Source organism: Schistocerca americana, chromosome 4 (genome assembly GCF_021461395.2).
Source record: "Schistocerca americana isolate TAMUIC-IGC-003095 chromosome 4, iqSchAmer2.1, whole genome shotgun sequence".
NCBI lineage: Eukaryota > Metazoa > Arthropoda > Insecta > Orthoptera > Acrididae > Schistocerca > Schistocerca americana.
This window is the reverse complement of record NC_060122.1, coordinates 338088368-338115367: the sequence shown is the minus strand read 5'-3', so window position 1 is coordinate 338115367 and position 27000 is coordinate 338088368. Positions and strand designations below refer to the sequence as shown.

General features: G+C 49.0%; 1 protein-coding gene across 1 annotated transcript in view; it reads left to right on the top strand.

Moving 5' to 3' along the window:
- The window catches only part of LOC124613456 (juvenile hormone acid O-methyltransferase-like), a 126277-nt gene extending 100524 nt beyond the window's left edge, over nt 1-25753 (top strand). The window contains exon 4 of the mRNA XM_047142160.1: nt 25575-25753. Coding sequence (XP_046998116.1) covers nt 25575-25753 — 179 coding nt within the window. The remainder of the gene's footprint in view (nt 1-25574) is intronic.
- The last annotated feature ends 1247 nt before the right edge of the window (nt 25754-27000 follow it).

The window sequence follows — 27000 nt, the reverse complement described above, 5'->3', positions numbered from 1 at the left end:
CGACCTACGCAAGGCATCATATCTTAGACTTCATGAGTGAGGTCTTCAGGGCCCACTCCCAATTTTATTCGCCAGTTCCTGGTCCATCGGTCATTCAGGGTTCGGGTTGGTACTGTTTTCAGTTCACCACAGACCTAGGAGAATGGTATCCCACAGGGTTCCATATTGAGTACTTGTTTTCCTTAATGCTATGGATGGACTTGTGGCATCAGTCGGTTCTTTGGACGCCCCTGCTCTGTATGTGGATGATTTCTGCATTTGGGTTAGTTCCTCTTCAATGGCCTCTGCAGAGTGGCAGCTCAAGGGAGCTATACAGCCTGCCTCTGCTTGGACCCTCTAACACGTTTCAATTCACTCCTTCAAAATCGTGGGTGGTCCACTTCTGTCGCTGTGCTATGGTCCACCCCAATGAAGTATCATTACCTGTGGCCACCAGTATCGTTTCCTGGATCTTCGTTTCGACAACAAGCTCACTTGGCTGCCTCATATCAGACTTCTGAAGATAGGATGTTCCCATAAACGCAATGTCCTTCGCTTCCTTGCCCACACCTCTTGGGGTATGGACCATCTACTCTTCTCCGCCTTTTTTGGGCTTTAGTGTTGTCTCACTTCGACTGTGGGCGGTCCTGTTGATAGCCTTCTGGTTGAAGCTGGGATTCCCCCCCCCCCACTTTGTTTGGTGATCCCAGCTTCTGGTTTCTTATGCAGTCGCTGTCGGTTCATTCTATCCTGTTCCCAGTTGAAGGGCGTCGCCCACCTTATATCCCCCATGGGCGGATTTACTGGTTGGGCTCCGCCTTGCATATCTTTGCCTTTTTTTCTTCTTCAGCTTCCATCTTTGTCCTGTCTCCTGTCTCGCATGTGCACTCCCCAAAACCCCCTCCCCCGTAGTTAGTTCCACGAACCCCGGATTCGGATGGATCTCTGCCGAGGTCCGAAAGATTCCATCCCCCCCCCCCCCCCCCCCGATGGTGTTATGTTGTTTTTTCCGGAAAATTTTATGGGAGTTTCGGGATACTGTTGTTTTTACACATGGCTCTAAATCTGCTGATCGTGGGTTATGTCTTAATGTCCTGTGTTAGCACAGAAAATCATTTCCTACTACCTACATGTAGGGTGTGTACTGCAGAATTGATGGCAATTTCCCAGGCCCTTACCTTTATTAAACAGTCTCACGTTCACTGAGCTTCATTATGTACGGACCCAATGAGTCGCCATCCTTCGGTCTTGGCCATCCATGACCATCTCGCTGATCTTCACCATTCTGCTTGTTCTGCTGATTTCCTTTGGATCCCTGGCCATGTGGTTATCCCAGGTAATGAGCTTGCACGTCGTTTGGCTGAGGGAGCAGTCACTTACAATTTCCTGTAACCTCTCCTGCAGCGGATTTACGGCTTCATATCAAATCCCAATTCGCACAATCATGGGCTAACTCTTGGGAGGCTACCTCCCTGTCTAAGAAGCTTCGTGTGATTAAGGTGGCTCCTGTCCTGTGGCGTTCTTGCTTCCACCTCTCCCGAAAGGACTCTACCACCCTGTGTCGTCCCGACATCGGCCATATCCGGCTGACACATGGTTTTCTTTTGCGTCATGAGCCACCCCCACTTAGTGGTTGTGGAGCCTTCCAGTCAGTAGCCCACATTTTGGTGGAATGCGCCCTTCTTTTAGCTCTGTGTACTAAGTACGGACTTCTCTGCACTTCACCTTTAATATTGGCAGATGATTCCTGGATGGTGAAACTGGTTCTGTTTCCTGTATGGTTTTTATTTTCAGTATTAAGGTTTTTAATCTCCCTATGGAGTACGGGCAAGGCAGTGAGGGTTGGAGTGTCTCCCACTGTAAGATGTGTTTGGAGATTCCTGACTCCTCTTCCTGGCCAAGATCTTCTCCATCACTTTCTCAGTTTCTATTGCGTTTTAATTTCGTTAGTATCCTTTTACGATATGCACTCACATTTTAGTGGTCGAATGCTTTTAAGTAGCAGGTGGTCTTGTCTGTACTGCATTAGGGGTGGTATATTTCCTGCCTCTAACATAGCCTTAGTGTTGCTCTCTTGCTGACTTCCCTCCTTTTGTTTTCACCATTGACATGACTGCGCTTTAACGTTTTTAGCCTTTTACCTTTAATCATTAAGACTCTTCTCAGATGTAAATCCGTCTCAATGGATCACCTTTGAAGCAAGGGACTGATGACTTTGCTGTCTGGTCCCTTCAGCCCCAATAAGCCAAACAACCACCTCTGTTGTATAAACTGCAATGGCGGCCATGCCGCCACCTCTCGGGATTATCCCGTATATCTTGAAGAGCAGGTTGTCCTGCAGATCAGGGTTAAGGAAGTAGTGCCTTACTCAGTTGCAAACACTGTGCTCTGCAATTGGGCACTTAGTTCTGTTCTTGTTACCTCTCACTCCATGAAGGACATGCGACCTGAAACGCAGCTCTGAGGTTGCGAAATCACCCAGTGTCAAAGTAGCGTTGCCATCCCCTTGTCCAGCTGTCCAACAAGCCACCAGCTACACAACCGGTAGGCCAGGAAAGACAAGAGTGCTCCCGTGAAGACTTCCTACGTTTCTCTGGCCAAACACCTGCGTCTGCCTCTGCTAACTGAAAAGGCTCGTAGTAGTACAACAAAGACAATGGTCTTCTCCTTCACCGACAGGAAGATCCTCTTCGATGGTGTTGCCAGGTAATACCGTAGCCCAGCTTGCCTCCTTGTCGTGCACCACAAACTGTTCATTTCCGTTGGACTCCAGACTGACAGCACAAGCAAGCTGATACGTCTGTGGACCCCACGGAGCAGGAGCCTTCTGCTTCTGTGCCTAGTAGCAGCGACTACTCACTGGCTGTCACTCGGCAGCTGCCGAGGTGACACTCTTTCATTTTTAATCAAGACTCCTCCAATGAAACTTGCATGGCCTATGGTCCCACTAAGAGGATTTACAGGTGTTTATAGCATCGCAGCGTCCCCTTGTACTGTGCCTTAAGGAAACAAAATTGCGTCCTCACGACCGCTTTAAGCTTTAACATTTCTTCCCAGTACGTTTTGACCTTCCCTGATGGCAGCATTCCACCTTACAGGGCCTCATGCTGCTCATATGGGATGACGTTCATAGTTAACCCATATCACTGACCACCCATCTTCAAGCTGTTGCAGTTCGTGTTTGCCTTCCTCGCCTGACTTTTTCCCACTCTACCATTTATGTCCTTCCATCATCAGGTGTCACCAAGGCAGTCTTTCTTCAGCTTAGTATTATACTCGGTGACTTTAAAGCGCAACATCCTCTTTAGGATTCTCCCAGAACCTGTGAGAGGTGCCTTCTTGGCTGGTATTGTTAATCACTTAAACACCCTCTGCCTCAACCTGGAGCACCCACTTCCACTGAATCCTCGCGCACAGATTCCACTCGGACCTATCCTTCTGCACTGCCCCAGTTGCCCTTCGCCTTGAGTGGTTTGTTCTTTCGGACACCTACCAGAGCGACAATTTCCAATGTGCTATCCGTTTGGGACTCCTACCCCAAATGCATGAACATCCAAATGCCAACTTACTAATTGTAACTGGCGGTTTTACTCCTCCCTGGCGACCTCTGAAGAACAATATTTCCCCAGTTGTGATTACCATGTGGAATATCTCACAAACGTTACTCTTACTGCTGCAGGACGTTACATTCCTCGCAGTTCCTCTTTACTTCGCCCTGTCCCAGTCCCATGGTAGATTAAGGCATGCCGTGACGTCATTCGCGGACAGACGTGATCACGACGTGTTTAACCGTTATCCTATGATCGCAAACTGCATTCATTATAGACAGATGCGTGCAAAGTGTCGTTGCGTTCTTCGAGATAGCAAAAAGGTAGCTGGATGTCATTAACTAGTTCTTCTAACAGTTCCACCCCTTCCTCTCTCTTGTGGGCCAACCTCCACCGGCTCTATCGGCCCAATATAATTTCCCGATTTCTGGCCTGACAGTAGCAAACGATGTCATCATGGACCTATTGCTGTCCCCAACACCTTGGGCCGCCATTCTGCGGAAGTGTCGAGCTCCTCCCACTATCACAGAGTCGCGGAGGCTCTGGCGATACCTTTCTCTTCTCTGAATCGTGAGTGCTACAAAGCGCCCTTCACTAGGAGGGAGCTAGATCATGATTTCAGTTAATCCCGTTCCTCCTCCCCAGGGCCAGAGGCAGTCTACATTCAGATATTGCAGCACCTTTCTCCTGTGGGCAAGCACTTTGTCCCTAACATGAACAACAACATCTGGGCAGAGGGCACATTTCCCAGACACTAACGTGAAGCCACGGCCATACCCATGTCTAAGTCCGGTAAGTACAAAAACCTTCCTTCTAGCTACTGCCCCACCTCTCACCAGCTGTGTTTGCAAGGTGATGGAATGTATGATTCATGCCCAGCTGGTATGGTGGCTTGAGTCTCGCAATTTACTGACGAATGCACAATGTTGACTTCGCCCATACTTTGTCCATGTGTCATAAATGGCTTTCTGTGGAAATTCCAGTCTGGTCATGTGTGTCGATTTGGAGAAGGCCAACGATACCTGCTGGAGAAGTGGCATCCTCCGTACTCCATACACTAGGGGCTTCTGTAGTCAGCTGCCCAGTTTCCTTCAGGTACTTGTAAAATATAGTTTTCAAGGTACGTTTGGGTCCTGTCTTCTCAGACACCTTTATCGGAATCTTGTGTGCCTCAGGGTTCCGTCCTCGGCGTCATCCTCTTTGCTATCGCCTTTAACCCTGTGATGGCCTGTCACCCTCTGGGCGTCTCTGGCTCCCTTTGCCCTCTGTTGCACTTCTTCACGGACCTGTCTAGCGGTGTCTTAAGCGATGTCTTGATCATCTTTACTCCTGGAGCATGGACAATGGCTTTTTTTTCACTGACAAAAGTCTGTATGAATTTCTGGCGACGTAAATGGTTTCTCCCACCATGCTTACGTGTTGGGCCTCTTGCCCTTCCGTTGGTTGAAAATAATTCGTGGGGCTCATGTTGAATATGGAACACTCTTCGTCTTCGTATGTGTCTTACCGGGCAGCCCACTGTATGCGGTCCATCAGTATCCTACATGTCCTCAATGGTACTTTCTGGGGTGCTGATCGAAGGACCCTCCTCTGTTTGTACCGGTCCCTTGTCTGTTCGAAAGTAGACAATTCTTTCAGGAGTGCTAGTTCTGCAAGGTTCGCAGGAGAGCTTCTGTAAAGTTTGGAAGGTAGGAGACGAGATACTGGCAGAAGTAACGCTGTGAGTACCGGGCGTGAGTCGTGCTTCGGTAGCTCAGTTGGTAGAGCACTTGCCCGCGAAAGGCAAAGGTCCCGAGTTCGAGTCTCGGTCGGGCACACAGTTTTAATCTGCCAGGAAGTTTCAATTGGTGCTTTGTTTATACATCTACGTGTCCATCCCTCTTACACTCTCTCAACACTATCCACATCATGGCAGCCATTTGGCTGCAGGTGCCTTTTACACCAGCCCAGTTCAGAGTCTGCATGTTGAAGCTGCTGAACTACCACTGTCTTACTGCTGTGACCTTCTCTTCAGCAGGTGTGCATGCCGTTCGTCTGCCATGCATCCTTCTCCGATGATACTTTGATCGCAAGTACAGGGTGCGCCCCTCTTCTGTTACCCCTGGAGTCTGCTTTTGGCACTTCGTCCTGCGGCTTACCTTCACAGTATCTGCAACTTTCCCAGTGGGTGTGAACCCTTCACCCCCCTTGGCTTCGTGACGCTGCCTGTGTTAGCCTTGGCCTTCATTCGCTTCCAAAGGACACTAATCCAGCCTCGCTCTGTCGATATAAGTTTCACGACCTTCGCTGCCAAGGCTGCAGTCCTCATACGTCAGCCCCCTACTTTATACAGGGTGTTTCAAAAATGACCGGTATATTTGAAACGGCAATAAAAACTAAACGAGCAGCGATAGAAATACACCGTTTGTTGCAATATGCTTGGGACAACAGTACATTTCCAGGCGGACAAACTTTCGAAATTACAGTAGTTACAATTTTCAACAACAGATGGCGCTGCAAGTGATGTGAAACATATAGAAGACAACGGAGTCTTTGGGTGCGCCATTCTGTACGTCGTCTTTCTGCTGTAAGCGTGTGCTGTTCACAACGTGCAAGTGTGCTGTAGACAACATGGTTTATTCCTTAGAACAGAGGATTTTTCTGGTGTTGGAATTCCGCCGCCTAGAACACAGTGTCGTTGCAACAAGACGAAGTTTTCAACGGAGGTTTAATGTAACCAAAGGACCGAAAAGCGATACAATAAAGGATCTGTTTGAAAAATTTCAGCGGACTGGGAACGTGACGGATGAACGTGCTGGAAAGGTAGGGCGACCGCGTACGGCAACCACAGAGGGCAACGCGTAGCTAGTGCAGCAGGTGATCCAACAGCGGCCTCGGGTTTCCGTTCGCCGTGTTGCAGCTGCGGTCCAAATGACGCAAACGTCCACGTATCGTCTCATGCGCCAGAGTCTACACCTCTATCCATACAAAATTCAAACGCGGCAACCCCTCAGCGCCGCTACCATTGCTGCACGAGAGACATTCGCTAACGATATAGTGCACAGGATTGATGACGGCGATATGCATGTGGGCAGCATTTGGTTTACTGACGAAGCTTATTTTTACCTGGACGGCTTCGTCAATAAACAGAACTGGCGCATATGGGGAACCGGAAAGCCCCATGTTGCAGTACCATTGTCCCTGCATCCTCAAAAAGTACTGGTCTGGGCCGCCATTTCTTCCAAAGGAATCATTGGCCCATTTTTCAGATCCGAAACGATTAGTGCATCACGCTATCTGGACATTCTTCGTGAATTTGTGGCGGTACAAACTGCCTTAGATGACACTGCGAACACCTCGTGGCTTATGCAAGATGGTGCCCGGCCACATCGCACGGCCGACGTCTTTAATTTCCTGAATGAATATTTCGATGATCGTGTGATTGCTTTGGGCTTTCCGAAACATACAGGAGGCGGCGTGGATTGGCCTCCCTATTCGCCAGACATGAACCCCTGTGACTTCTTTCTGTGGGGACACTTGAAAGACCAGGTGTACCGCCAGAATCCAGAAACAATTGAACAGCTGAAGCAGTACATCTCATCTGCATGTGAAGCCATTCCGCCAGACACGTTGTCAAAGGTTTCGGGTAATTTCATTCAGAGACTACGCCATATTATTGCTACGCATGGTGGATATGTGGAAAATATCGTACTATAGAGTTTCCCAGACCGCAGCGCCATCTGTTGTTGAAAATTGTAACTACTGTAATTTCGAAACTTTGTCTGCCTGAAAATGTACTGTTGTCCCAAGCATATTGCAACAAACGGTGTATTTCTGTCGCTGCTCGTTTAGTTTTTATTGCCGTTTCAAATATACCGGTCATTTTTGAAACACCCTGTATATTGCCTACACTGATCTGTCTTGGCCATCTGTTAGGAGGTGGTGTCCGTTTGGCATCGCCTTTGGTCCTCCCTTCATTTGAATAATCTCTCTCCCAGAAGCGTGGACGACCTCCTCTCGGCCCTCCCGCCAGGAGGAAGTCACTTTCACTAGGTTTCGTATTGGGCACTGCCTTTTTAGCTATCTTCATTTGCTATGTGGCGCTACCCTATCACTTCGCACACATTGCTCCCAAGTTATAACTGTCCGCCACTTCATGACGCCCCCCCCCTTCCCCTTCGGGTCCGGGGTAACCCTATTCTTCTTTCCTCCCTGTTCGTGCCTGAAGGCCGAACCACGCGTTCGCACGCGTAGCCGATAACGGGGTAACGCGTAATTCCCTGCCCTGGGTAGACAAGTAAAGCAAGCACGTACCCCCTGGGAAAGGCCAGGCCCAGGGAGGGGTGATTACCTGAGCTGACACCTTCCGACCATGCTGATTGGTCACTCCGTCCGTTTCTTGGGAGGTGTGACCTGAGGTGTAAACACACACCTAAGGTGGGAGCGCCCTCTGAGAGGGTTCCCACAAGGAAGGAGCGCGCCATCGGAGACGCTAGCAATCATGGGGGATTAATCTGCAATGGATTTCTCTTCTCTCTCGACTACTGCCCAAAAACGGAAACTTGACCAGCCACCAGTGACAAAAGTACTGCCGCCTGCCTCAAAGTTGCTCGTAGTTGCTAGATCTGAGAACAGAAAGGATTTTTCATCTGTCAACCCTTTCATTATTCAGAAGCGTGTAGATGCGATAGCTGTACCTGTCACGTCTCGTACCAGGATGTGTAACGGTACCTTGTTGTTAGAAACTGAGAGCGGCTTCCAGGCACAAAAACTCTATTGGGCCACACCTGTACACGTTCCCTGTCTGAGTGGAGGTTCACCGCACTTCCAATTCGTCGCGTGATGTGGTATCTACTCGATCACTCGATGGATTGACTGAGGAGGAGGTTCAGTCTTTCCTCGCTGAGCAGGGCGTGACGGCTGTCCATAGGGTCATGAAAAAGGTCGACAATGTCCTTGTACCGACCTGGACACTTTTCTTGACCGTTGAGTGTTCAGCTGCCATTGCGCATCAAAGTGGGCTATCAGGTTACTTCTGTTCGTCCCTATGTCCCGACACCTACACGCTGCTACCAGTGTCGGCTTTTTAATCACACCCGCCAGTCTTGTTCTAATGCGGCTGAATGCGTCACTTGTGGCAGGGACGCCCATGAGGGTGACTGTCCACCTCCGTCTCCTCGTTGCGTGAACTGTCAGGGTGACCCTGCAGCGTCCTCCCGTGACTGTCCTATCTACAAGGATGAACGCTGTATACAGGAAATTCGCGTCAAAGAGAAAGTGTCCCGTCAGCTGCTCGCAAGCTATTTGTCAGTAGGAAGCCCTCGCCTGTCCTCGGCCTATCAGGGAGGTGTCGACGCAGACATGCGATCTGACCTTTAGCGCTACAGTCGTCCGTTCGGCCAGTGCTAAGATCGCCCGGTCATCGTCTCCTCTTTCTCCCGTCACCTCTAAGACACAAGCACCTTCATCAGCTTCTGCCAAGACTAAGACCGAGAAGTCAGATGCACGGGCCCTTCAAGAAGGAAACATCCCGTGAAGACTTCCTACCTATCCTGAACTCCCAGCCATCGACCAGTACATGGACTAAACGACCTTCCAAGAAGGCTCCTAGGAAGCAAAGTTCTCATTCTCCGCCACGGCGCGTTTCTTCTCCTGCACCACCCAGCGGTTGCCGCCCCAGGCCGTCATCCGTTTCGCCTGGCCGCACCGCTGGTAGCCGAACATCTGGCCGTTCACCGGTGGAGGAAGCTCCCCCTCCTGGGCATCTTAACATGGTGGCCGACTAACCTATTGAAAAAATGGACGATACTCTCCGCCTATTGATAGCGGCAGCAGTGCTCGCTCGAAGCCAGGCCCTCAGCGGCCTTCGAGGTGACCCCTTCTTGCTTCTCCTTCTTGCTTCTCCTTCTCCTGTTTCTTCTCCCGATGGCACTTCTTCATTGGAATATTCGCGGCATTCGCTCCAACCCGTAGTAGCTCACCTGGAGACGAAGCTACGCCCATGCGATCGAATTGATTTGGCACACTGTCCCTGTGCGTTTTGACCTACCCCCTGTGGCAGGTATTCCAGCTCATGGAGGGGTTCTGTTACTGGTCTGGGATGATACATACTATGATCCCATCACATTGCAAACCGATCTGCAGGCAGTTGCCACCCGAATTACTCTCCCCACTTTTTACATTTTCCATTTCTACCGTTTGCACTCCATCGTCTGCCGTCACTAGGGCAGACATGATGCAAATTATTGCTCAGCTACCTGCCCCATTTTTGTTGACCGGAGACTTCAATGCCCACCATCCGCTTTGGGGCTCTCCAGCATCCTTCCTGAGGGGCTCCATGTTAGCAGACCTTTTCAACCACCTCAGTCTTGTCTGCCTCAATACTGGCGCCCCTATCTTTATTTCGGACACACCTTTCCCCATTTAGACCTCTCTCTATATGTACTACCCAACTTGCACGCTGGTTTGAGTGGTACGCTCTTTCTGATACGTATTAGTGAGCACTTCCATTGTGTTACCCATCTCCTGCATCATACCCCATCTCCATGCTCAACTAGTTGGAACCCTCCAAAGCAGACAGGGGGCTCTTCTCTTCCAGGGCGAAATTTCATTATCAAAACTTCGCAAGCTGCGATAGTAAGGTCGCACACCGCACGGAAGTCATTCTCACTGCTGCTGAATATTCCATCCCTCATATTACTACTTCTCCACGTCGCGTACCGGTCCCCTGGTGGACCGCAGCATGTTGAGAGGCTTTAGGTGCTCGTCGACGAGCTTCGCGCACCTTTAAACGCCACCCTACAGTGGCGAATTGTATCAGTTATAAACGATTACGTGCGCAGTGTCGTCGTATTATTAAAGAAAGCAAGAAAGCCAGCTGGTCTGCTTTCCCAAGCTCCTTAAACAGTTTTACTCCTTCTGTTGTCTGGGGTAGCCTGCGCCACCTATATGTCACTAAGGTCCACTAACCAGTTTCTGGCTTGACGGTCGCGAATGATGTCCTTGTGGCCCCTGAGGATGTCGCCAATGCCTTCAGCCGATTTTTCGCAGAGGTTTCGAGCCCCACTCATTACCACCCTGTCTTCCTCCCCCGAAAACAGGCAGAGGAAGCAAGACCACTTAACTTACGCTCCTCGAATCATGAAAGTTATAATGCCTCATTCACCATGTAGGAACTGGAAAGTGCACTTGCCTGGTCACGGTCCTCCACTCTGGGGCCTGATTATATTCATATTCAGATGTTAAAGAACCTTTCTCCTGCTGGTAAAGGTTTTCTTCTTCGTACTTATAATCGCATATGGATTGAGGGTCATGTTCCCACATGCTGGCGCGAATCTATTGTTTTCCCGATTCCTAAGCCGGGGAGGGACAAGCACTAGCCATCCAGTTATCGAACCATTTCCCTTACCAGACGTGTCTGTAAGGTGATGGAACGAATGGTTAACTCTCGTTTTGTTTGGCTGCTCGAATCTCAACGCCTACTTACCAGTGTACAATGTTGATTTCGTAGGCGCCGCTCTGCTGTTAAACATCTGGTTACCTTGTCGACCTTCATTATGAGTAACTTCTTGCGGAAGCGCCAGACAGTGGCTGTGTTCTTCGATTTGGAGAAGGCTTACGACACCTGTTGGAGGGCGGGCATTCTCCGCACCATGCATACATGGGCCTTCGCGGTCGCCTCCCTCTTTTTATTCGTGCCTTTTTGATGGATCGACAGTTCAGGGTACGTGTGGGTTCCGTCCTGTCCAACGCCTCTCGCCAGGAGAATGGGGTGCCACAGGGCTCAGTTTTAAGCGTCGCTCTCCTCGCCACAGCGATCAATCCAATAATGGATTGCCTCCCAGCTGATGTATCAGGCTCCCTTTTCGTGGACAATTTTACCATCTACTGCAGCGCGCAGCGTACATGTTTCCTGGAGCGCTGTCTCCAGCGTTGGCTTGATCGTCTTTACTCCGGGAGTGTCGCCAATGGCTTCCGTTTTTCTGCCGAGAAGACGGTCTGTATTAACTTCTGGCGCTACAAATAGTTTCTCCCACTGTCCTTACATCTCGGTCCCGTTGCTCTCCCATTCGTGGAGACAACAAAAATTTTAGCTCTTACATTTGACAGGAAACTTAGCTGGTCTCAACATGTCATATTTGGCTGCCCGTTTTATCTGTTCCCTAAATGTCCTTGTTCTCAGCGGTACGTCGTGGGGAGCGGATCGAACCGTCCTACTTCGCCTATATCGGTCGATCGTCCGCTCAAAGCTGGATTATGGGAGCTTTGTATACTCCTCTGCACGGCCGTCCATCTTACGCTGCCTCAGCTCTGTACAACATCGGGGGTTACGTCTTGGGATCGGAGCGTTCTATACTAGCCCCGTCGAGAGTCTTCATTCTGAAGCCGGTGAATTGCCACTAACCTGCCGGCGCGATATACTGCTTTGTCGGTATGCCTGTCGGCTGTTATCGATGCCCGACCACCCGTCTTATCGTTCCTTTTTTGACGACTCTCGACCGTCAATACGATTGTATGTATCTACCCTGCTATCCCCTGGAGTTCGCTTTCGTCGCCTCCTTCAGCACCTTGATTTTTCACTTCCTGCAACCTCTAGAGTGGGCGAGAGCCAAACGCCACCTTGGCTCCAGGCTCAGGTTCGCTTTCACCTTGACCTCAGCTCGCTCCCAAAGGAGGTTACCCCAGCTTCGGTATACCGTTCGCGGTTTGTCAAACTTCGTTTGAAGTTCATTAACACGATATCCATTTATACAGATGGCTCTAAGACCAATGACGGTGTCGGGTGTCCTTTTTTTGTCGGGCACACAGTTTCAAATACTGGCTCCATGGCCATTGTTCGGTCTTCACAGCTGAGCTATTTGCCCTCTATCAGGCTGTTCTTTACCTCCGCCGCCACCGAAATTCTGCTTATGTCATCTGCTCTGATTCCCTGAGCACCATCCAGAGCCTCAGTGATCCGTATCCGGTTCACCCTTTCGTACACCGGATCCAACGCTCTCTTCAGCAGCTGGCGGACGACGGTTTTCTGGTTACCTTCATGTGGGTTCCTGGCCATGTCTGTATCCCTGGGAACGAAGCTGCAGAGGCCGCGGCCAAGGCTGCGGTCCTCCGGTCTCGGACGGCTTCTGGTTGTGTGCCTTCATCTGATTTTAGCAGGGTCATTTGTCAGCGCATTTTAGCGCTGTGGCATGCCGATTTGTCTACACTTACCGAAAACAAACTTCGGGCCTTGAAACCTCTCCCCACGGCTTGGACGAACTCTGCACGCCCTTCTTGGCGGGAGGAGGTCGTTTTGGCCTGGTCACGGGTTGGACACTGCCGGTTCAGCCATCGCCATCTGCTGACGGCTGCGCCGGCGCCGTTCTGCCCGTGTGGGCAATTGCTGACGGTACACCACATTTTAACGACCTGTCCGAATTTTAATACACTGCACATTGATCTTGGCCTGCCATGTACTCTGGATGACATTTTAGCAGATGACTCAGGAGCAGCTGCTCGGGTTCTTCGTTTTATCCACTTGACACACCTGTCTAAGGACATTTTATTACGTTGTTTTCTTTTAATCCTTTGCCTGTTAATGTGCCTTTCATAGTGTTGTCCTTTTTAGTTGCTGCTTTAACCTTGTGCCTCGCAGTGCATTCATAACTTAGTCTGGGCGCTAATGACCACTGTAGTTGTGCGCCCTAAAACCACAATAAAATACTTCCTGACAAGATAATTTTTTAACGATTTGCGTTTCCACTTGTTTGCCGTCTGATTTATCGACCATTTTAGCAGATGACGCTCGGGCTGTCTACCGCGTTTTACTTTTTATCCGTCAAAGCAATATGGCGAATGTCACTTAATTTTTAGTTTTGGACCACCGTTCCTGTAAGGCGTCTTCTGTCGCCCTTCCTCAACTTCCTTGTTTTTAGTTGTCTTCTCCTACGTAAATTGGGATAGACATATAGTCGTTTTTAACTCCTCTATCTTCGAGTTCTATAGTTTCGACTTGGGCGCGTACGAACTGTTTAGTGGTGTCTCATTGTTCATCCTAAAATTCCACCTGCAAATTGCGTAGTCAGTGTTCAACAGAATAGGGTTAATAATGAAACATGGGTGTGAAAGAAACATGGATCCTTTACTATAGATTTGAGACCAAATAACAATATAAATAATGGGTTACCAAGAGAGAATCTGCATCAACAAAGGCGAAGACCATTACTTAGAGCGTAAACGTTATGGCGACTGTCGTTTTGGATTCGCAAGGAATAATCCTCATCGATTATCTGGAAAAGGGTAAAACTGTTACAGGTGCGTATTATTCATCATTATTAGACCGTTTGAAAATCGAGCTATAAGAAAAACACCGGCGACTGGACCGCAAAAAAGTCCTTCCTCACGACAATGCACCAGCAAACACACCACAGCAGTTGTGGTCGTAAAATTAACGGAAATATGATTCCAGCTCGTTTCACATCCCCCCCCCCCCTCCCCTATTCTCCAGACTTTGCTCCCTCGGACTACCATTTTTCCCCAATTTGAAGAAATGGCTTGTGGGACAAAGATTTTATTCAAACGAAGTGATTGCAGCAACTAATAGCTATTTTGCAGACTTGGACAATTCCTATTATTCGGAAGGGATCAACAAATTAGAACAGCGTTGGACGAAGTGTAAAAGTCTGAAAGGAAACTGTCGAAAAATAAAGTTCACCCCAAACAAGTAGTTAGTTTCTATTTTTGCACGGACTTCTCAAACGCCCCTCGTATTCTAAAAGAGAACGGACAAGCGTAGTGAAGGCAGTATCTTTGGTAGACGTTAAATTTTCTAATTATCCTGCCAATAAAACGCAGTCTTTGGTTAGCCTTAGCCCACAATATTTTCTGAGAGTTCCTTCCTATTCAAGTTGGTCGTAATTGTAATTCCTAGGTATTCAGTTGAATTTACGGCTTTTAGGTTTGACTGATTTATCGTGTAACATAAGTTTAACGGATTCTTTCTAGCACTCGCGTGGATGACCTCACACTCCCCCCTGCGGGTCCGGGGTAAGAATAGGCCCGAGGTATTCCTGCCTGTCGTAAGAGGCGACTGAAAGGAGTTTCAACCGTTACGGCCTTACATTTGATGGTCCCCCTTGGGGTTTGACCTCCATTTTTCAAAATTTTACAGAAGTACGAGCCTTTAGGGGAAGGACACCTTACGTGGTGTACCACTGGTCCTAAGTGCGCTAAGACCTTGGCACTCAGCATTGTACCAGCGTTGTAACCATACCCACTATTCCTCAAATTGGGCCTAAACGCCTGATGGGTTGTCCTAGTTACGCCCATAGTGCGTCTCCATCTGCACCAGCGATCATGATGGACTTTCCATGCCACCTGAAATCCAGCACGGTAGCCAGCCCGTTCTGGTGGGGTCATCATGTACCCTCTAGGTTGTAGCCCCCTGACAACACAGGGATCGTACTGCCGATACCTGAGCTGCACCCTCCCCACGTCGGCCAAGGAGTAGATGGTCTCCTTGGGGCATCAGCACTCCCGGCAACGGTCATCCTACCAGGTGGCCCTTGCTGAGGCTGGGTGGCGCCCGTGGGGAGAGCCCCTGGTCGGAGTGGGTGGTATCGGGGCGGACGTTTTGCAGATGAAACGTCAACACGTATCAGGTCGCTCTGCGGCCGAGTCTTTCAAAAGAAAAGGTACCGTTTCTAGTTCTGGTTCTCCTGCTCTTTCCCCTTGGCCACTCCCTGGGAGGAGGGACAGGCCCGCCGGCTTGGGGCGAAGTACTTCCCCCGCTATTTGGTCTGTTCTCGAACCGATAGGGGGACGTTAGCCACCTCAAAGCCCATGTTCTTTGTTCAGCACATTGAGGACATCTTCGGGGAAATTGAGGCTCTCAGCAAGATGCGTTCAGGGTCCGTTCTTATCAAGACCACCTCCGCCACACAGTCGGCAGCGCTCCAGGCGTGCGACCGCGTAGGGGACATCCCAGTGTCCATTGTCCTGCATCTGGCACTAAATAGGACGCAGGGGGTTATTTTTCATCGTGACCTCCTGCTACAGTATGATGAGGAGCTCATGGCCAACCTGGAGCGCCGAGGCGTGCATTTCGTCCGGCGAGTCCAGCGCGGCTCCAAAGACCGTCGCATCGACACCGGGGCCTTTATCCTCGCCTTCGAGGGGGACGTTCTCCCAGAGAAGGTAAAGGTGATGTGCTACCAGTGCGACGTGCGACCTTACGTCCCGCCTCCTATGCGCTGTTTTCGGTGTTTGCGCTTTGGGCACATGTCGTCACGGTGTGAGGCTGAGCCCCTTTGTGGCGATTGCGGACGTCCTCTTCGTGAGGAACATACATGCACCCCACCACCTCGGTGCATTAATTGCCCTGGCCTCCACTTGCCTAGATCCTCAGACTGCCCCGCATATCAGAAGGAGAAGAAGATAAAAGAACTCAAAACTTTGGATCGGCTCTCTTATTCTGAGGCCAGGAAGAAGTATGACCGCCTCCATCCTGTGCCGTTGACCACTTCGTTTGCCTCAGTTGTGTCCACTCCTTCCGCGGTATTCTCACCCCTATCCTGTCCCCCCTCCGCCTCCTCCACCCATCAGGGGGCTCTGCCTCCGCCTCTCAAATCCCTCCCTTCCAAATCCTCCTCCACCTTGGCCCCCACCCTCTCTGCCCCAGGGGCCACCCTTCCTCCTCCTCCTCTCCCCCCCCCCCCGCCACCTGAGAAGCGATCCTCTTCTCAGGCGTCCATCGGGGAAACTATCCGGACCCCAGCTTCCGAGGTCCGGCGTTCCAAAACAGAACCCATGCGTGAGGACCTTCTTCGGGTCCAGCCCACCATACCTGTGCCTCCTCGGCCTTCCAAGAATGCCTCAAAGAAGAAGTCTCTATCCCCCTCTCCACCCCGGCGCGTTTCGTCTGACGCTCCATCCGTGAGTCGCTGCTCCCGGCCGTCCTCAGTTTCGCCGGGACGCTCTGCTGCCAGGCAGCTCTGCTGCCAGGCAGCTCAGCTGCCCTCTCGTCGGCAAATGATGCTGCCCCTCCTACACAACCAGGGTCAGTGGCCGCAGCTGGCGACGAGTCAATGGAACCAGATCCGCCTCCCGTCGGTTGTAGCGTTGTTCCCTCGCAACCTGGCCCTCCGCGGCCGTCGAGGTGACCAGCTCTTTCCCCATCTCTTTCTGCCAACTTTTTGACTAGCGATGGTGTTGTTTCATTGGAACATAAGAGGTATTCGATCTAATCGGGAGGAATTACAACTGCTCCTCCGCCTGCACTGTCCGCTCGTCCTTGGTCTCCAGGAAACCAAGTTGCGCCCGACTGACCGTATTGCCTTTACCCACTATACCTCGGAGCGGTATGACCTCACCCCTGTGGACGGTACCCCAGCTCATGGTGGGGTCATGTTGCTCGTTTGGGACGATTTCTATTACCGTCCCATCCAACTGACCACCCAACTCCAAGCAATAGCTGTCCGCATTCCTCTTTCTGCTTTTACTTTTTCAGTTTGTACCATCTACACTCCGTCATCTGCTGTTAGTCGGGCTGACATGATGCACCTGATCGTTCAGCTTCTCCCGCCGTTTTTGTTGTTTGGCGACTTCAATGCCCATCATCCCCTTTGGGGCTCTCCTGCATCCTGTCAAAGAGGCTCACTCTTGTCGGATGTGTTCAACCATCTCAATCTTGTCTGCCTCAATACCGGCGCCCTGACTTTCCTCTCGGACTCTACTCATACCTACTCCCACTTGGAACTCTCGATCTGTTCTACCACTCTTGCCCGTCGGTTCGAGTGGTATGTCCTTTCTGACACCTATTCGAGCGACCACTTCCCTTGTGTCGTTCGTCTCCTGCACAACACCCCATCCCCACGTCCTTCGCGCTGGAACATACCGAAAGCTGACTGGGGACTTACGCCTCCCTGGCGACTTTTTCGGACCACGATTTTCTCAGTTGTGACAGTCAGGTCGAATACCTCACGGCTGTTATCATCAATGCTGCCGAACGTTCCATTCCTCGTACTACCTCTTCTTCACATCGCGTTTCCGTCCCCTGGTGGAACGAGGCTTGTAGGGACGCTATCCGTGCCAGACGACGTGCTTTACGCACCTTTCGCCGCCATTGTATTGAATACAAACGACTCCGAGCGCAATGCCGTAGAGTCATCAAAGACAGCAAAAAAGCTTGTTGGGCCTCCTTTAACAGTTTTACTCCCTCTTCCGTCGTTTGGGGTGGCCTGCGCCGGCTGTCGGGCGTTAAGGCCCACTCCTCGGTACCTGGCCTGACCTCAGGTAATGAGGTCCTTGTTGATCCTGTGGCTGTCTCCAACGCCTTTGGCCGCTTTTTCGCGGAGGTTTCAAGCTCCGCCCATTACCACCCTGCCTTCATTCCCAGGAAAGAGGTTGAAGAGGCTCTGCGACCTTCCTTCCACTCGCTGAATCTGGAAACGTATAATGCCCCCTTTACTATGCGGGAACTCGAACTTGCGCTTGCACTGTCCCGGTCCTCTGCTCCGGGGCCAGATGCCATTCACGTTCAGATGCTGGCACACTTTTCTCCGGCGGGCAAAAACTTCCTTCTTCGTACCTACAATCCTGTCTGGACCGAAGGTCAGGTCCCCATGCATTGGCGTGACGCCGTCGTTGTTCCTATACCCAAACCCGGGAAGGATAGACACCTTCCTTCTAGTTACCGCCCCATTTCTCTTACAAGCTGTGTCTGTAAGGTGATGGAGCGCATGGTTAATGCTCGGTTAGTCTGGATTCTTGAATCTCGACGACTACTTACTATTGTCCAATGCGGCTTTCGTCGCCGCCGCTCCGCTGTTGACCACCTTGTGACCTTGTCGACATTCATCATGAACAACTTTTTGAGAAGGCGCCAAACGGTAGCCGTGTTCGCCGACTTTGAGAAGGCTTATGATACCTGTTGGAGAGGAGGTATCCTCCGCACTATGCACAGGTGGGGCCTACGCGGTCGCCTGCCCCTTTTTATTGATTCCTTTTTAGCGGATCGAAAGTTTAGGGTATGTGCGGCTTCCATATTGTCCGACGTATTCCTCCAGGAGAACGGAGTGCCTCAGGGCTCCGTCTTGAGCGTAGCCCTTTTTGCCATCGCAATCAATCCAATTATGGATTGTATTCCACCTAATGTCTCAGGCTCTCTCTTTGTCGATGACTTCGCAATCTACTGCAGTGCCCAGAGAACATGCCTCCTGGAGCGCTGCCTTCAGCGTTGTCTAGACAGCCTCTACTCATGGAGCGTGGCAAATGGCTTCCGGTTCTCTGAAGAGAAGGAGGTTTGTATCAACGTTTGGCGATATAAAGCGTTCCTTCCGCCATCCTTACATCTCGGTCCCGTTGTTCTCCCATTCGTGGAAACAACTAAGTTTCTAGGGCTCACGTTGGACAGGAAACTGTGTTCGTCTCCGCATGTCTCTTATTTGGCAGCCCATTGTACACGTTCCCTTAATGTCCTCAGAATTCTTAGCGGTTCATCTTGGGGAGCGGATCGCACTGTCCTGCTTCGCTTGTATCGGTCCATTGTCCGATCGAAGCTGGATTATGGGAGCTTCGTCCGCTCGGCCATCCCTCTTACGCCGGCTCAACTCCATCCACCATCGGGGGATACGTCTTGCGACCGGAGCCTTCTACACTAGTCCTGTCGAGAGTCTTTATGCTGAAGCTGCCGAATTACCATTGACCTACCGGCGCGACGTACTGCTGTGTCGGTATGCCTGCCGGCTGTTGTCTATGCCCGACCACCCCTCTTACCAGTCCTTCTTCGCCGATTCTCTCGACCGTCAGTACGGTTTGTATGTGTCTGCCCTGCTGCCCCCAGGAGTCCGCTTCCGTCGCCTGCTTCGACAATTGGATTTTGCCCTCCCTACCACCTTCAGAGAGGGTGAGAGCCCGACACCACCTTGGCTCCAGGCTCCAGTTCATATTTATGTCGACCTCAGCTCCCTCCCAAAGGAGGGTACTACGGCTGCAGTGTATTGCTCACGGTTTGTCGAACTTCGTGCTCGACTTGCCGGTCACACCTTTATTTACACCGATGGCTCCAAAACTGACGATGGTGTCGGCTGTGCCTTTGTCGTTGGGGCCGCCACCTTTAAATACCGGCTCCTCGACCAGTGTTCCAGCTTTACGGCCGAGCTTTTTGCTCTCCATCAGGCTGTTTAGTATGCCCGCCGCCACCGCCATTCATCGTGTGTACTTTGCTCTGACTCACTCAGTGCTCTTCAGAGCCTTGGAGCTCCCCATCCGGTCCATCCCTTGATTCAACGGATACAGCAGTCCCTCCATTCTTTCGCTGATAATGGTTCTCCTGTCAGCTTTCTGTGGGTTCCCGGACGTGTAGGAGTGCCTGGGAATGAGGCTGCGGATGCTGCAGCCAAGGTTGCAGTCCTCCTGCCTCGGCCAGCCTCCCATTGTGTCCCGTCATCTGACGTTCGTGGGGATGTATGTAAGAGGCTTGTGTCGTTGTGGTGGGATGCTTGGTCATCCCTCCAAGGAAACAAGCTCCGGGCAGTAAAACCGCTCCCAACTGCTTGGACAACATCCTCCCGACCCTCTCGGCGAGAGGAGGTCCTTCTGACCAGGTTGCAGATTGGGCATTGCCGGTTTAGCCACCGCTACCTGCTCTCCAGTGACCCAGCCCTGCAGTGCCCTTGTGGTCAGGCATTAACAGTGCGCCATGTTTTATTGTCGTGTCCCCGTTTTAGTCAATTTCGTGTTGTCCTGTCCCTGCCAACTACTTTACCAGATGTTTTAGCTGATGACGCTCGAGCGGCTGCTCGTATTTTGCGTTTTATAACTTTAACTGGTTTGTCCAAAGACATCTAACCTTTTTACTTATTTTATCTGCATCTTTGTCAGGTCCTTCTGGTGTCCCCCCCATCCCCTTGAGTTTTACTAGATTCCATGTGCTCTAACAACAGTGACTGGGCGCTAATGACCTCAGCAGTTGAGCGCCCTTAAACCCTAACAAAAAAAAAAGACCTCACACTTTCCGTTATTTAGGGTCAATTTCCAATTTTCGCACCATACAGATATCTCTTCTAAATATATTTGCAATTTTTTTGGATCTTCTGATTACTTTTATTAGTCAATAAAAGACAGCGTCATTTGCAAACAACCTAAGACGGCTGCTCAAATTGTCTCCAAATCGTTTATATAGATACGAACAGCAAAGGGCCTATAACACTACCTTGGGGAACGCCAGAAATCACTTGTTTTACTCTTTGTCAACTACTATGAACTGTGACCTCTGACAGGAAGTCACGAATCTAGTCACATAACTGAGACGATATTCCATAAGCACGCAATTTCACTACAACCTGCTTGAGTGGTACAGTGTCAAAAGCCTTCTGGAAATCCAGATTCAATCTGAAATGCCTTGTCAATAGCACTCAACACTTCATGGGAGTAAAGAGCTAGTTGTGTTTAACAAGAACGATGTTTACTAAATCCATGTTGATACTATCAATAGATAGTTTTCTTAGAGATTACAGGTAATTTTCGAAGAAAATATATGTTCTAAATAACGCTGCATATCGACGTTAATGATGCGGGTCTGTAATTTAGTGGAATACTCCTACCTTCCTTGAATATTGGTGTGACCTGTGCAACTTAACCGTCTTTGGGTATGGATCTTTCGTCGAGAGAACTGTGGTATATGATTTAGGTATGAAGCTATTGCATCAGCATACTCTGAAAGGAGCCTAATTGGTGAACAATCTGGACTTCAGTTCTCAGAAGATATTTACTTCTACGTGTTAAAAAACTACACTACGTATAATCACAGCTGCTTCTCGCCTTCTTAATATCGCTATTATATGTTAACCTGTTCGTTAATTTAGGACCAGTAGAACACATTTTGTTCAGCCACATTCTTGGTGGCATATTCCGAAGTTAATTGCTGAATTCATTTTCTTCTATGAATGGTAATTCGTATGTAGTTCATTGTTACGTATCTTATTTAAGTAGTGTTGCATCGCATTTAAACTGAAATAATCCCTCTGGTTTTATTGCTAACCCCTTAACATTAACATTTTTCATATCTGAAGAGTGAGAGGGGGGGGGGGGGGGGGGGGGGGAATAATCGTAGATGCACTGGTTCAAAATCTTTGATTGAATAAAGTTTCACCGCACTACATTACTTAGCGACTGATGGCGTAACAGACGAAAACCGGATTGCGAAATAAAAAATATTGTAGAATATTAAACGTGCTTTCTCATATACCAGTATTTCCGTACAGCTTATACCAAATTTTTTTTCTCAGAATTTTGACTGTCTTCTACTATTCTACGCTGGTGAAGACTTGTATGCTGACAAATCCTATGAATGAATGTATTTCGAAATTTAAGTTCATGCTTACCTTATCAAAAACGAAGTCGCTACCGCCTCCTGGTGTCTTCACCATCTCGCAAGTTACTGTCATATAGCAACTCCTAGATTTTCTTTTACTTTCTTCTGTATGTTACTCTAGTCATCAAGTAGGATGGACGAGACGTTATCGGATTACGAGGTAGTTCTGGCACTTAATTGCTCTTGCTATCTTCGAAATTGTATCGATGTTATTTCTTGAAGTCGGGATGTCTTCAGTCTGAGAACATAACAACCTGAACAACCTGAATAACCGTTTACTTGCTCCTTTTCGCAATGATTTTAGAAATTCTGAAGGAATGGTATCTACGCCTACTGCATTATTTTATCTGAAGTGTTCCAAAGCTCCTTCAAACTCTCACTGTAAAATTACGTCTCATGTGTCTGCCAGAACTTATTTCGTCCCCTATCTTGTCACCACAGTTCATGTCTCTCGTAGAAGTCTCAGTTGCACTTATTCCGTCTGCTTCTCTCTCGCAATGTAGTCTTTCCGCCTGCTTCTCTCTCTCTCTCTCCTCTGCGTTTGACAAAGGAGTTCGTTAACACTCTGACGCTTTCTCGTCCAATTTACTTTGATTTTTCTGTACTCTTAATCTATTACCCCGATGACACTTTCTCTTCAGATATTTCCACATTCATTTGCTGCAATTTTGCATCAGCTTCACTGCTCGTGTTGTTTTATATTGTTTTATTTTCTTTATTAGAAATGTTTACACTTGGCGACGTCAACTTAAGTCATGTCTCTCACAGTTCATTCATAGTTACTGTCCTTTAAAATACATTTACCTGTCCAGTTTCTGTGTTCGTTCTTATAATGGATCTCTTACTTTTCTTGAGTATAGTGGTATTCATTAACACAGACCTACAGACTAAAATTTACTCCTCACGATTTCTCAGTATTTCAATGTACCAATTCGTTACACTCGGAAGCAATAGTCAGGAATAATCAAAGTTCAGCAGCTAAATTGTGCTGTATGTGTCTGTCCTGGGAGGTATGTCGTACAATCCAGTACCTCTTTTCGTAATCTCTCACTGTTATGTAATGCAGGAGATGGCATTCCATATCATCTGGGCTTCTCCAACTACACATCATACTAACATTTTTGAATTTTATTCCCTGTTAGTAGTGGAAATCTGTTACAGAATTCAATTACTCTTTCTCCTTTTATTTCTGTCTCGGAAAAATATTTTTTCTGTCTGTCTGTCTGTTTGTTAGACGTCTGTCTGTCTGTTAGACGTCTGTCTGTCTGTTAGACGTCTGTCTGTCTGTTAGACGTCTGTCTGTCTGTTAGACGTCTGTCTGTCTGTTAGACGTCTGTCTGTCTGTTAGACGTCTGTCTGTCTGTCTGTTAGACGTCTGTCTGTCTGTCTGTTAGACGTCTGTCTGTCTGTCTGTTAGACGTCTGTCTGTCTGTCTGTTAGACGTCTGTCTGTCTGCCTGTTAGACGTCTGTCTGTCTGCCTGTTAGACGTCTGTCTGTCTGCCTGTTAGACGTCTGTCTGTCTGCCTGTTAGACGTCTGTCTGTCTGCCTGTTAGACGTCTGTCTGTCTGCCTGTTAGACGTCTGTCTGTCTGCCTGTTAGACGTCTGTCTGTCTGCCTGTTAGACGTCTGTCTGTCTGCCTGTTAGACGTCTGTCTGTCTGCCTGTTAGACGTCTGTCTGTCTGCCTGTTAGACGTCTGTCTGTCTGCCTGTTAGACGTCTGTCTGTCTGCCTGTTAGACGTCTGTCTGTCTGCCTGTTAGACGTCTGTCTGTCTGCCTGTTAGACGTCTGTCTGTCTGCCTGTTAGACGTCTGTCTGTCTGCCTGTTAGACGTCTGTCTGTCTGCCTGTTAGACGTCTGTCTGTCTGCCTGTTAGACGTCTGTCTGTCTGCCTGTTAGACGTCTGTCTGTCTGCCTGTTAGACGTCTGTCTGTCTGCCTGTTAGACGTCTGTCTGTCTGCCTGTTAGACGTCTGTCTGTCTGCCTGTTAGACGTCTGTCTGTCTGCCTGTTAGACGTCTGTCTGTCTGCCTGTTAGACGTCTGTCTGTCTGCCTGTTAGACGTCTGTCTGTCTGCCTGTTAGACGTCTGTCTGTCTGCCTGTTAGACGTCTGTCTGTCTGCCTGTTAGACGTCTGTCTGTCTGCCTGTTAGACGTCTGTCTGTCTGCCTGTTAGACGTCTGTCTGTCTGCCTGTTAGACGTCTGTCTGTCTGCCTGTTAGACGTCTGTCTGTCTGCCTGTTAGACGTCTGTCTGTCTGCCTGTTAGACGTCTGTCTGTCTGCCTGTTAGACGTCTGTCTGTCTGCCTGTTAGACGTCTGTCTGTCTGCCTGTTAGACGTCTGTCTGTCTGCCTGTTAGACGTCTGTCTGTCTGCCTGTTAGACGTCTGTCTGTCTGCCTGTTAGACGTCTGTCTGTCTGCCTGTTAGACGTCTGTCTGTCTGCCTGTTAGACGTCTGTCTGTCTGCCTGTTAGACGTCTGTCTGTCTGCCTGTTAGACGTCTGTCTGTCTGCCTGTTAGACGTCTGTCTGTCTGCCTGTTAGACGTCTGTCTGTCTGTCTGCCTGTTAGACGTCTGTCTGTCTGTCTGCCTGTTAGACGTCTGTCTGTCTGTCTGCCTGTTAGACGTCTGTCTGTCTGTCTGCCTGTTAGACGTCTGTCTGTCTGTCTGCCTGTTAGACGTCTGTCTGTCTGTCTGCCTGTTAGACGTCTGTCTGTCTGTCTGCCTGTTAGACGTCTGTCTGTCTGTCTGCCTGTTAGACGTCTGTCTGTCTGTCTGCCTGTTAGACGTCTGTCTGTCTGTCTGCCTGTTAGACGTCTGTCTGTCTGTCTGCCTGTTAGACGTCTGTCTGTCTGTCTGCCTGTTAGACGTCTGTCTGTCTGTCTGCCTGTTAGACGTCTGTCTGTCTGTCTGCCTGTTAGACGTCTGTCTGTCTGTCTGCCTGTTAGACGTCTGTCTGTCTGTCTGCCTGTTAGACGTCTGTCTGTCTGTCTGCCTGTTAGACGTCTGTCTGTCTGTCTGCCTGTTAGACGTCTGTCTGTCTGTCTGCCTGTTAGACGTCTGTCTGTCTGTCTGCCTGTTAGACGTCTGTCTGTCTGTCTGCCTGTTAGACGTCTGTCTGTCTGTCTGCCTGTTAGACGTCTGTCTGTCTGTCTGCCTGTTAGACGTCTGTCTGTCTGTCTGCCTGTTAGACGTCTGTCTGTCTGTCTGCCTGTTAGACGTCTGTCTGTCTGTCTGCCTGTTAGACGTCTGTCTGTCTGTCTGCCTGTTAGACGTCTGTCTGTCTGTCTGCCTGTTAGACGTCTGTCTGTCTGTCTGCCTGTTAGACGTCTGTCTGTCTGCCTGTTAGACGTCTGTCTGTCTGCCTGTTAGACGTCTGTCTGTCTGCCTGTTAGACGTCTGTCTGTCTGCCTGTTAGACGTCTGTCTGTCTGCCTGTTAGACGTCTGTCTGTCTGTCTGTTAGACGTCTGTCTGTCTGTCTGTCTGTCTGTCTGTCTGTCGCGCTTTCTCTGTCCACACAATATTAGGACGAAATTAGGCCGAATTTTTTATTCATTAACGAACACTGTACAATTGCTTCTATTGTTTTCTGAAACTGTAGCTAAGTTTTCAGTTCAAAGTTACAATATGTGAAGGTAATGAATAGCAGATACCAATTAAAGTAAATATTCATCTACGTTGTGTCGACTATACTGTTCGTGCCTTCTCTTTCAGAGGGAGTGAGAGCTACAAACCTTTTCCACAGTAGGCTACCAGCTGAATTGCAGTTAAGCTACTGGGAGGACTGCATAGCCGAGGTACGCACCAATGGTAAGCTAATTTCGTTCCCTCCCAATGATGGGATGTACCACTACAGATACAACGCGCTCATCGCCCACGTAATGAAACCGTGACTTCCCGATCACCCCTACCCTCTTTCGTTCATCTGGTATGGCCGCCAACATCCGAACTGCTCACACCTTAATTCTTTTAATGCAAACTTCCATTGTAATTGACACTTCAGTGATACAATACTTGACATTCAAGTTTTGCAGTCACGTCTTCGGGCAAGTATAGCATGACCGGTGAGCGAAGATCACATTGACACTTGCTTCCAGATGAGATGAATTCCCGATCACGAACTCTTTCACTACGTCTGAAACTCAAGTGAACATGAAACGTGTGTGTTCAATATTAAATTTTTCAGAAGTTATGAAATCACTCGCCCAGAGAAGCTTCATACCTCCAATTTCTACATGTTTTCCTACCAGCTACTCGAGATGCCCTAGTAATGGTTGACTGGTGCAAAGAAACAGAAGAGGAATCCATCAAGAGCGAAAAGTTGTTTCCGCATTCGAAGTTATCATCTCCACTAGGTGATGGACTTCCTGTGAACGGTCGATCACACGAGAAGAAAAATTACGAAGCCAGCTCAGCTCAAATAAAAGATACTTTGTACAGGATGGCGTGCAATTCACGGATTCCTGTTGTTCAGCGGAAGAGACTGCACGGAAATACACATTAGCTTTCAGATACTGCAACGATTAAAGTAATTCTATTTTATTTATACACTGCCTCTTAACCTTGTCAGTTTTTAAATACTTCGTAAATACTTTATTAATATTTATTGTTCTTGGTTGAAATATTTGTATTTTGGTGAGACGTTTGAGACAATTAATGCATGTACTTTAACTACTGCAAAAATTATCTTCTGAATACATTGATTGAGGAGAATATACCTGTGTATCCATAGTATTAACGAGCAGTCTTCCTACCTGTGGTAGGATCCTGGTCCGTCATAATTCTACTGAAAAACTAATTTTTAACAATTGCTGTTACAGATTAGTAATAACTAGAAAGTAATTTACCGGCAGAGTGAAGCTAATCACTGAGCTGTTGCGCACTTTTCAAATGAAATTTGCATTTCATTGAAGTCATTTGCAGGAGAATAGCTTCATGCTGACAATAATCCTCAATAGTAATGGCGTCCAGACCAGTTCTCTGCTACCCTAGGTCGCTACTGGCTAAACAGATGGCGTCCATTCGTCAACAAAGGGCTTACGGCATCTCTTGTCATTCGGTTTAATCGGACAGAATACTCTTCGTTCTGTAAGGCAGATGGCTTGGCTCATGTAAGCGCAGCTGAAGCTAAAAAAAATAA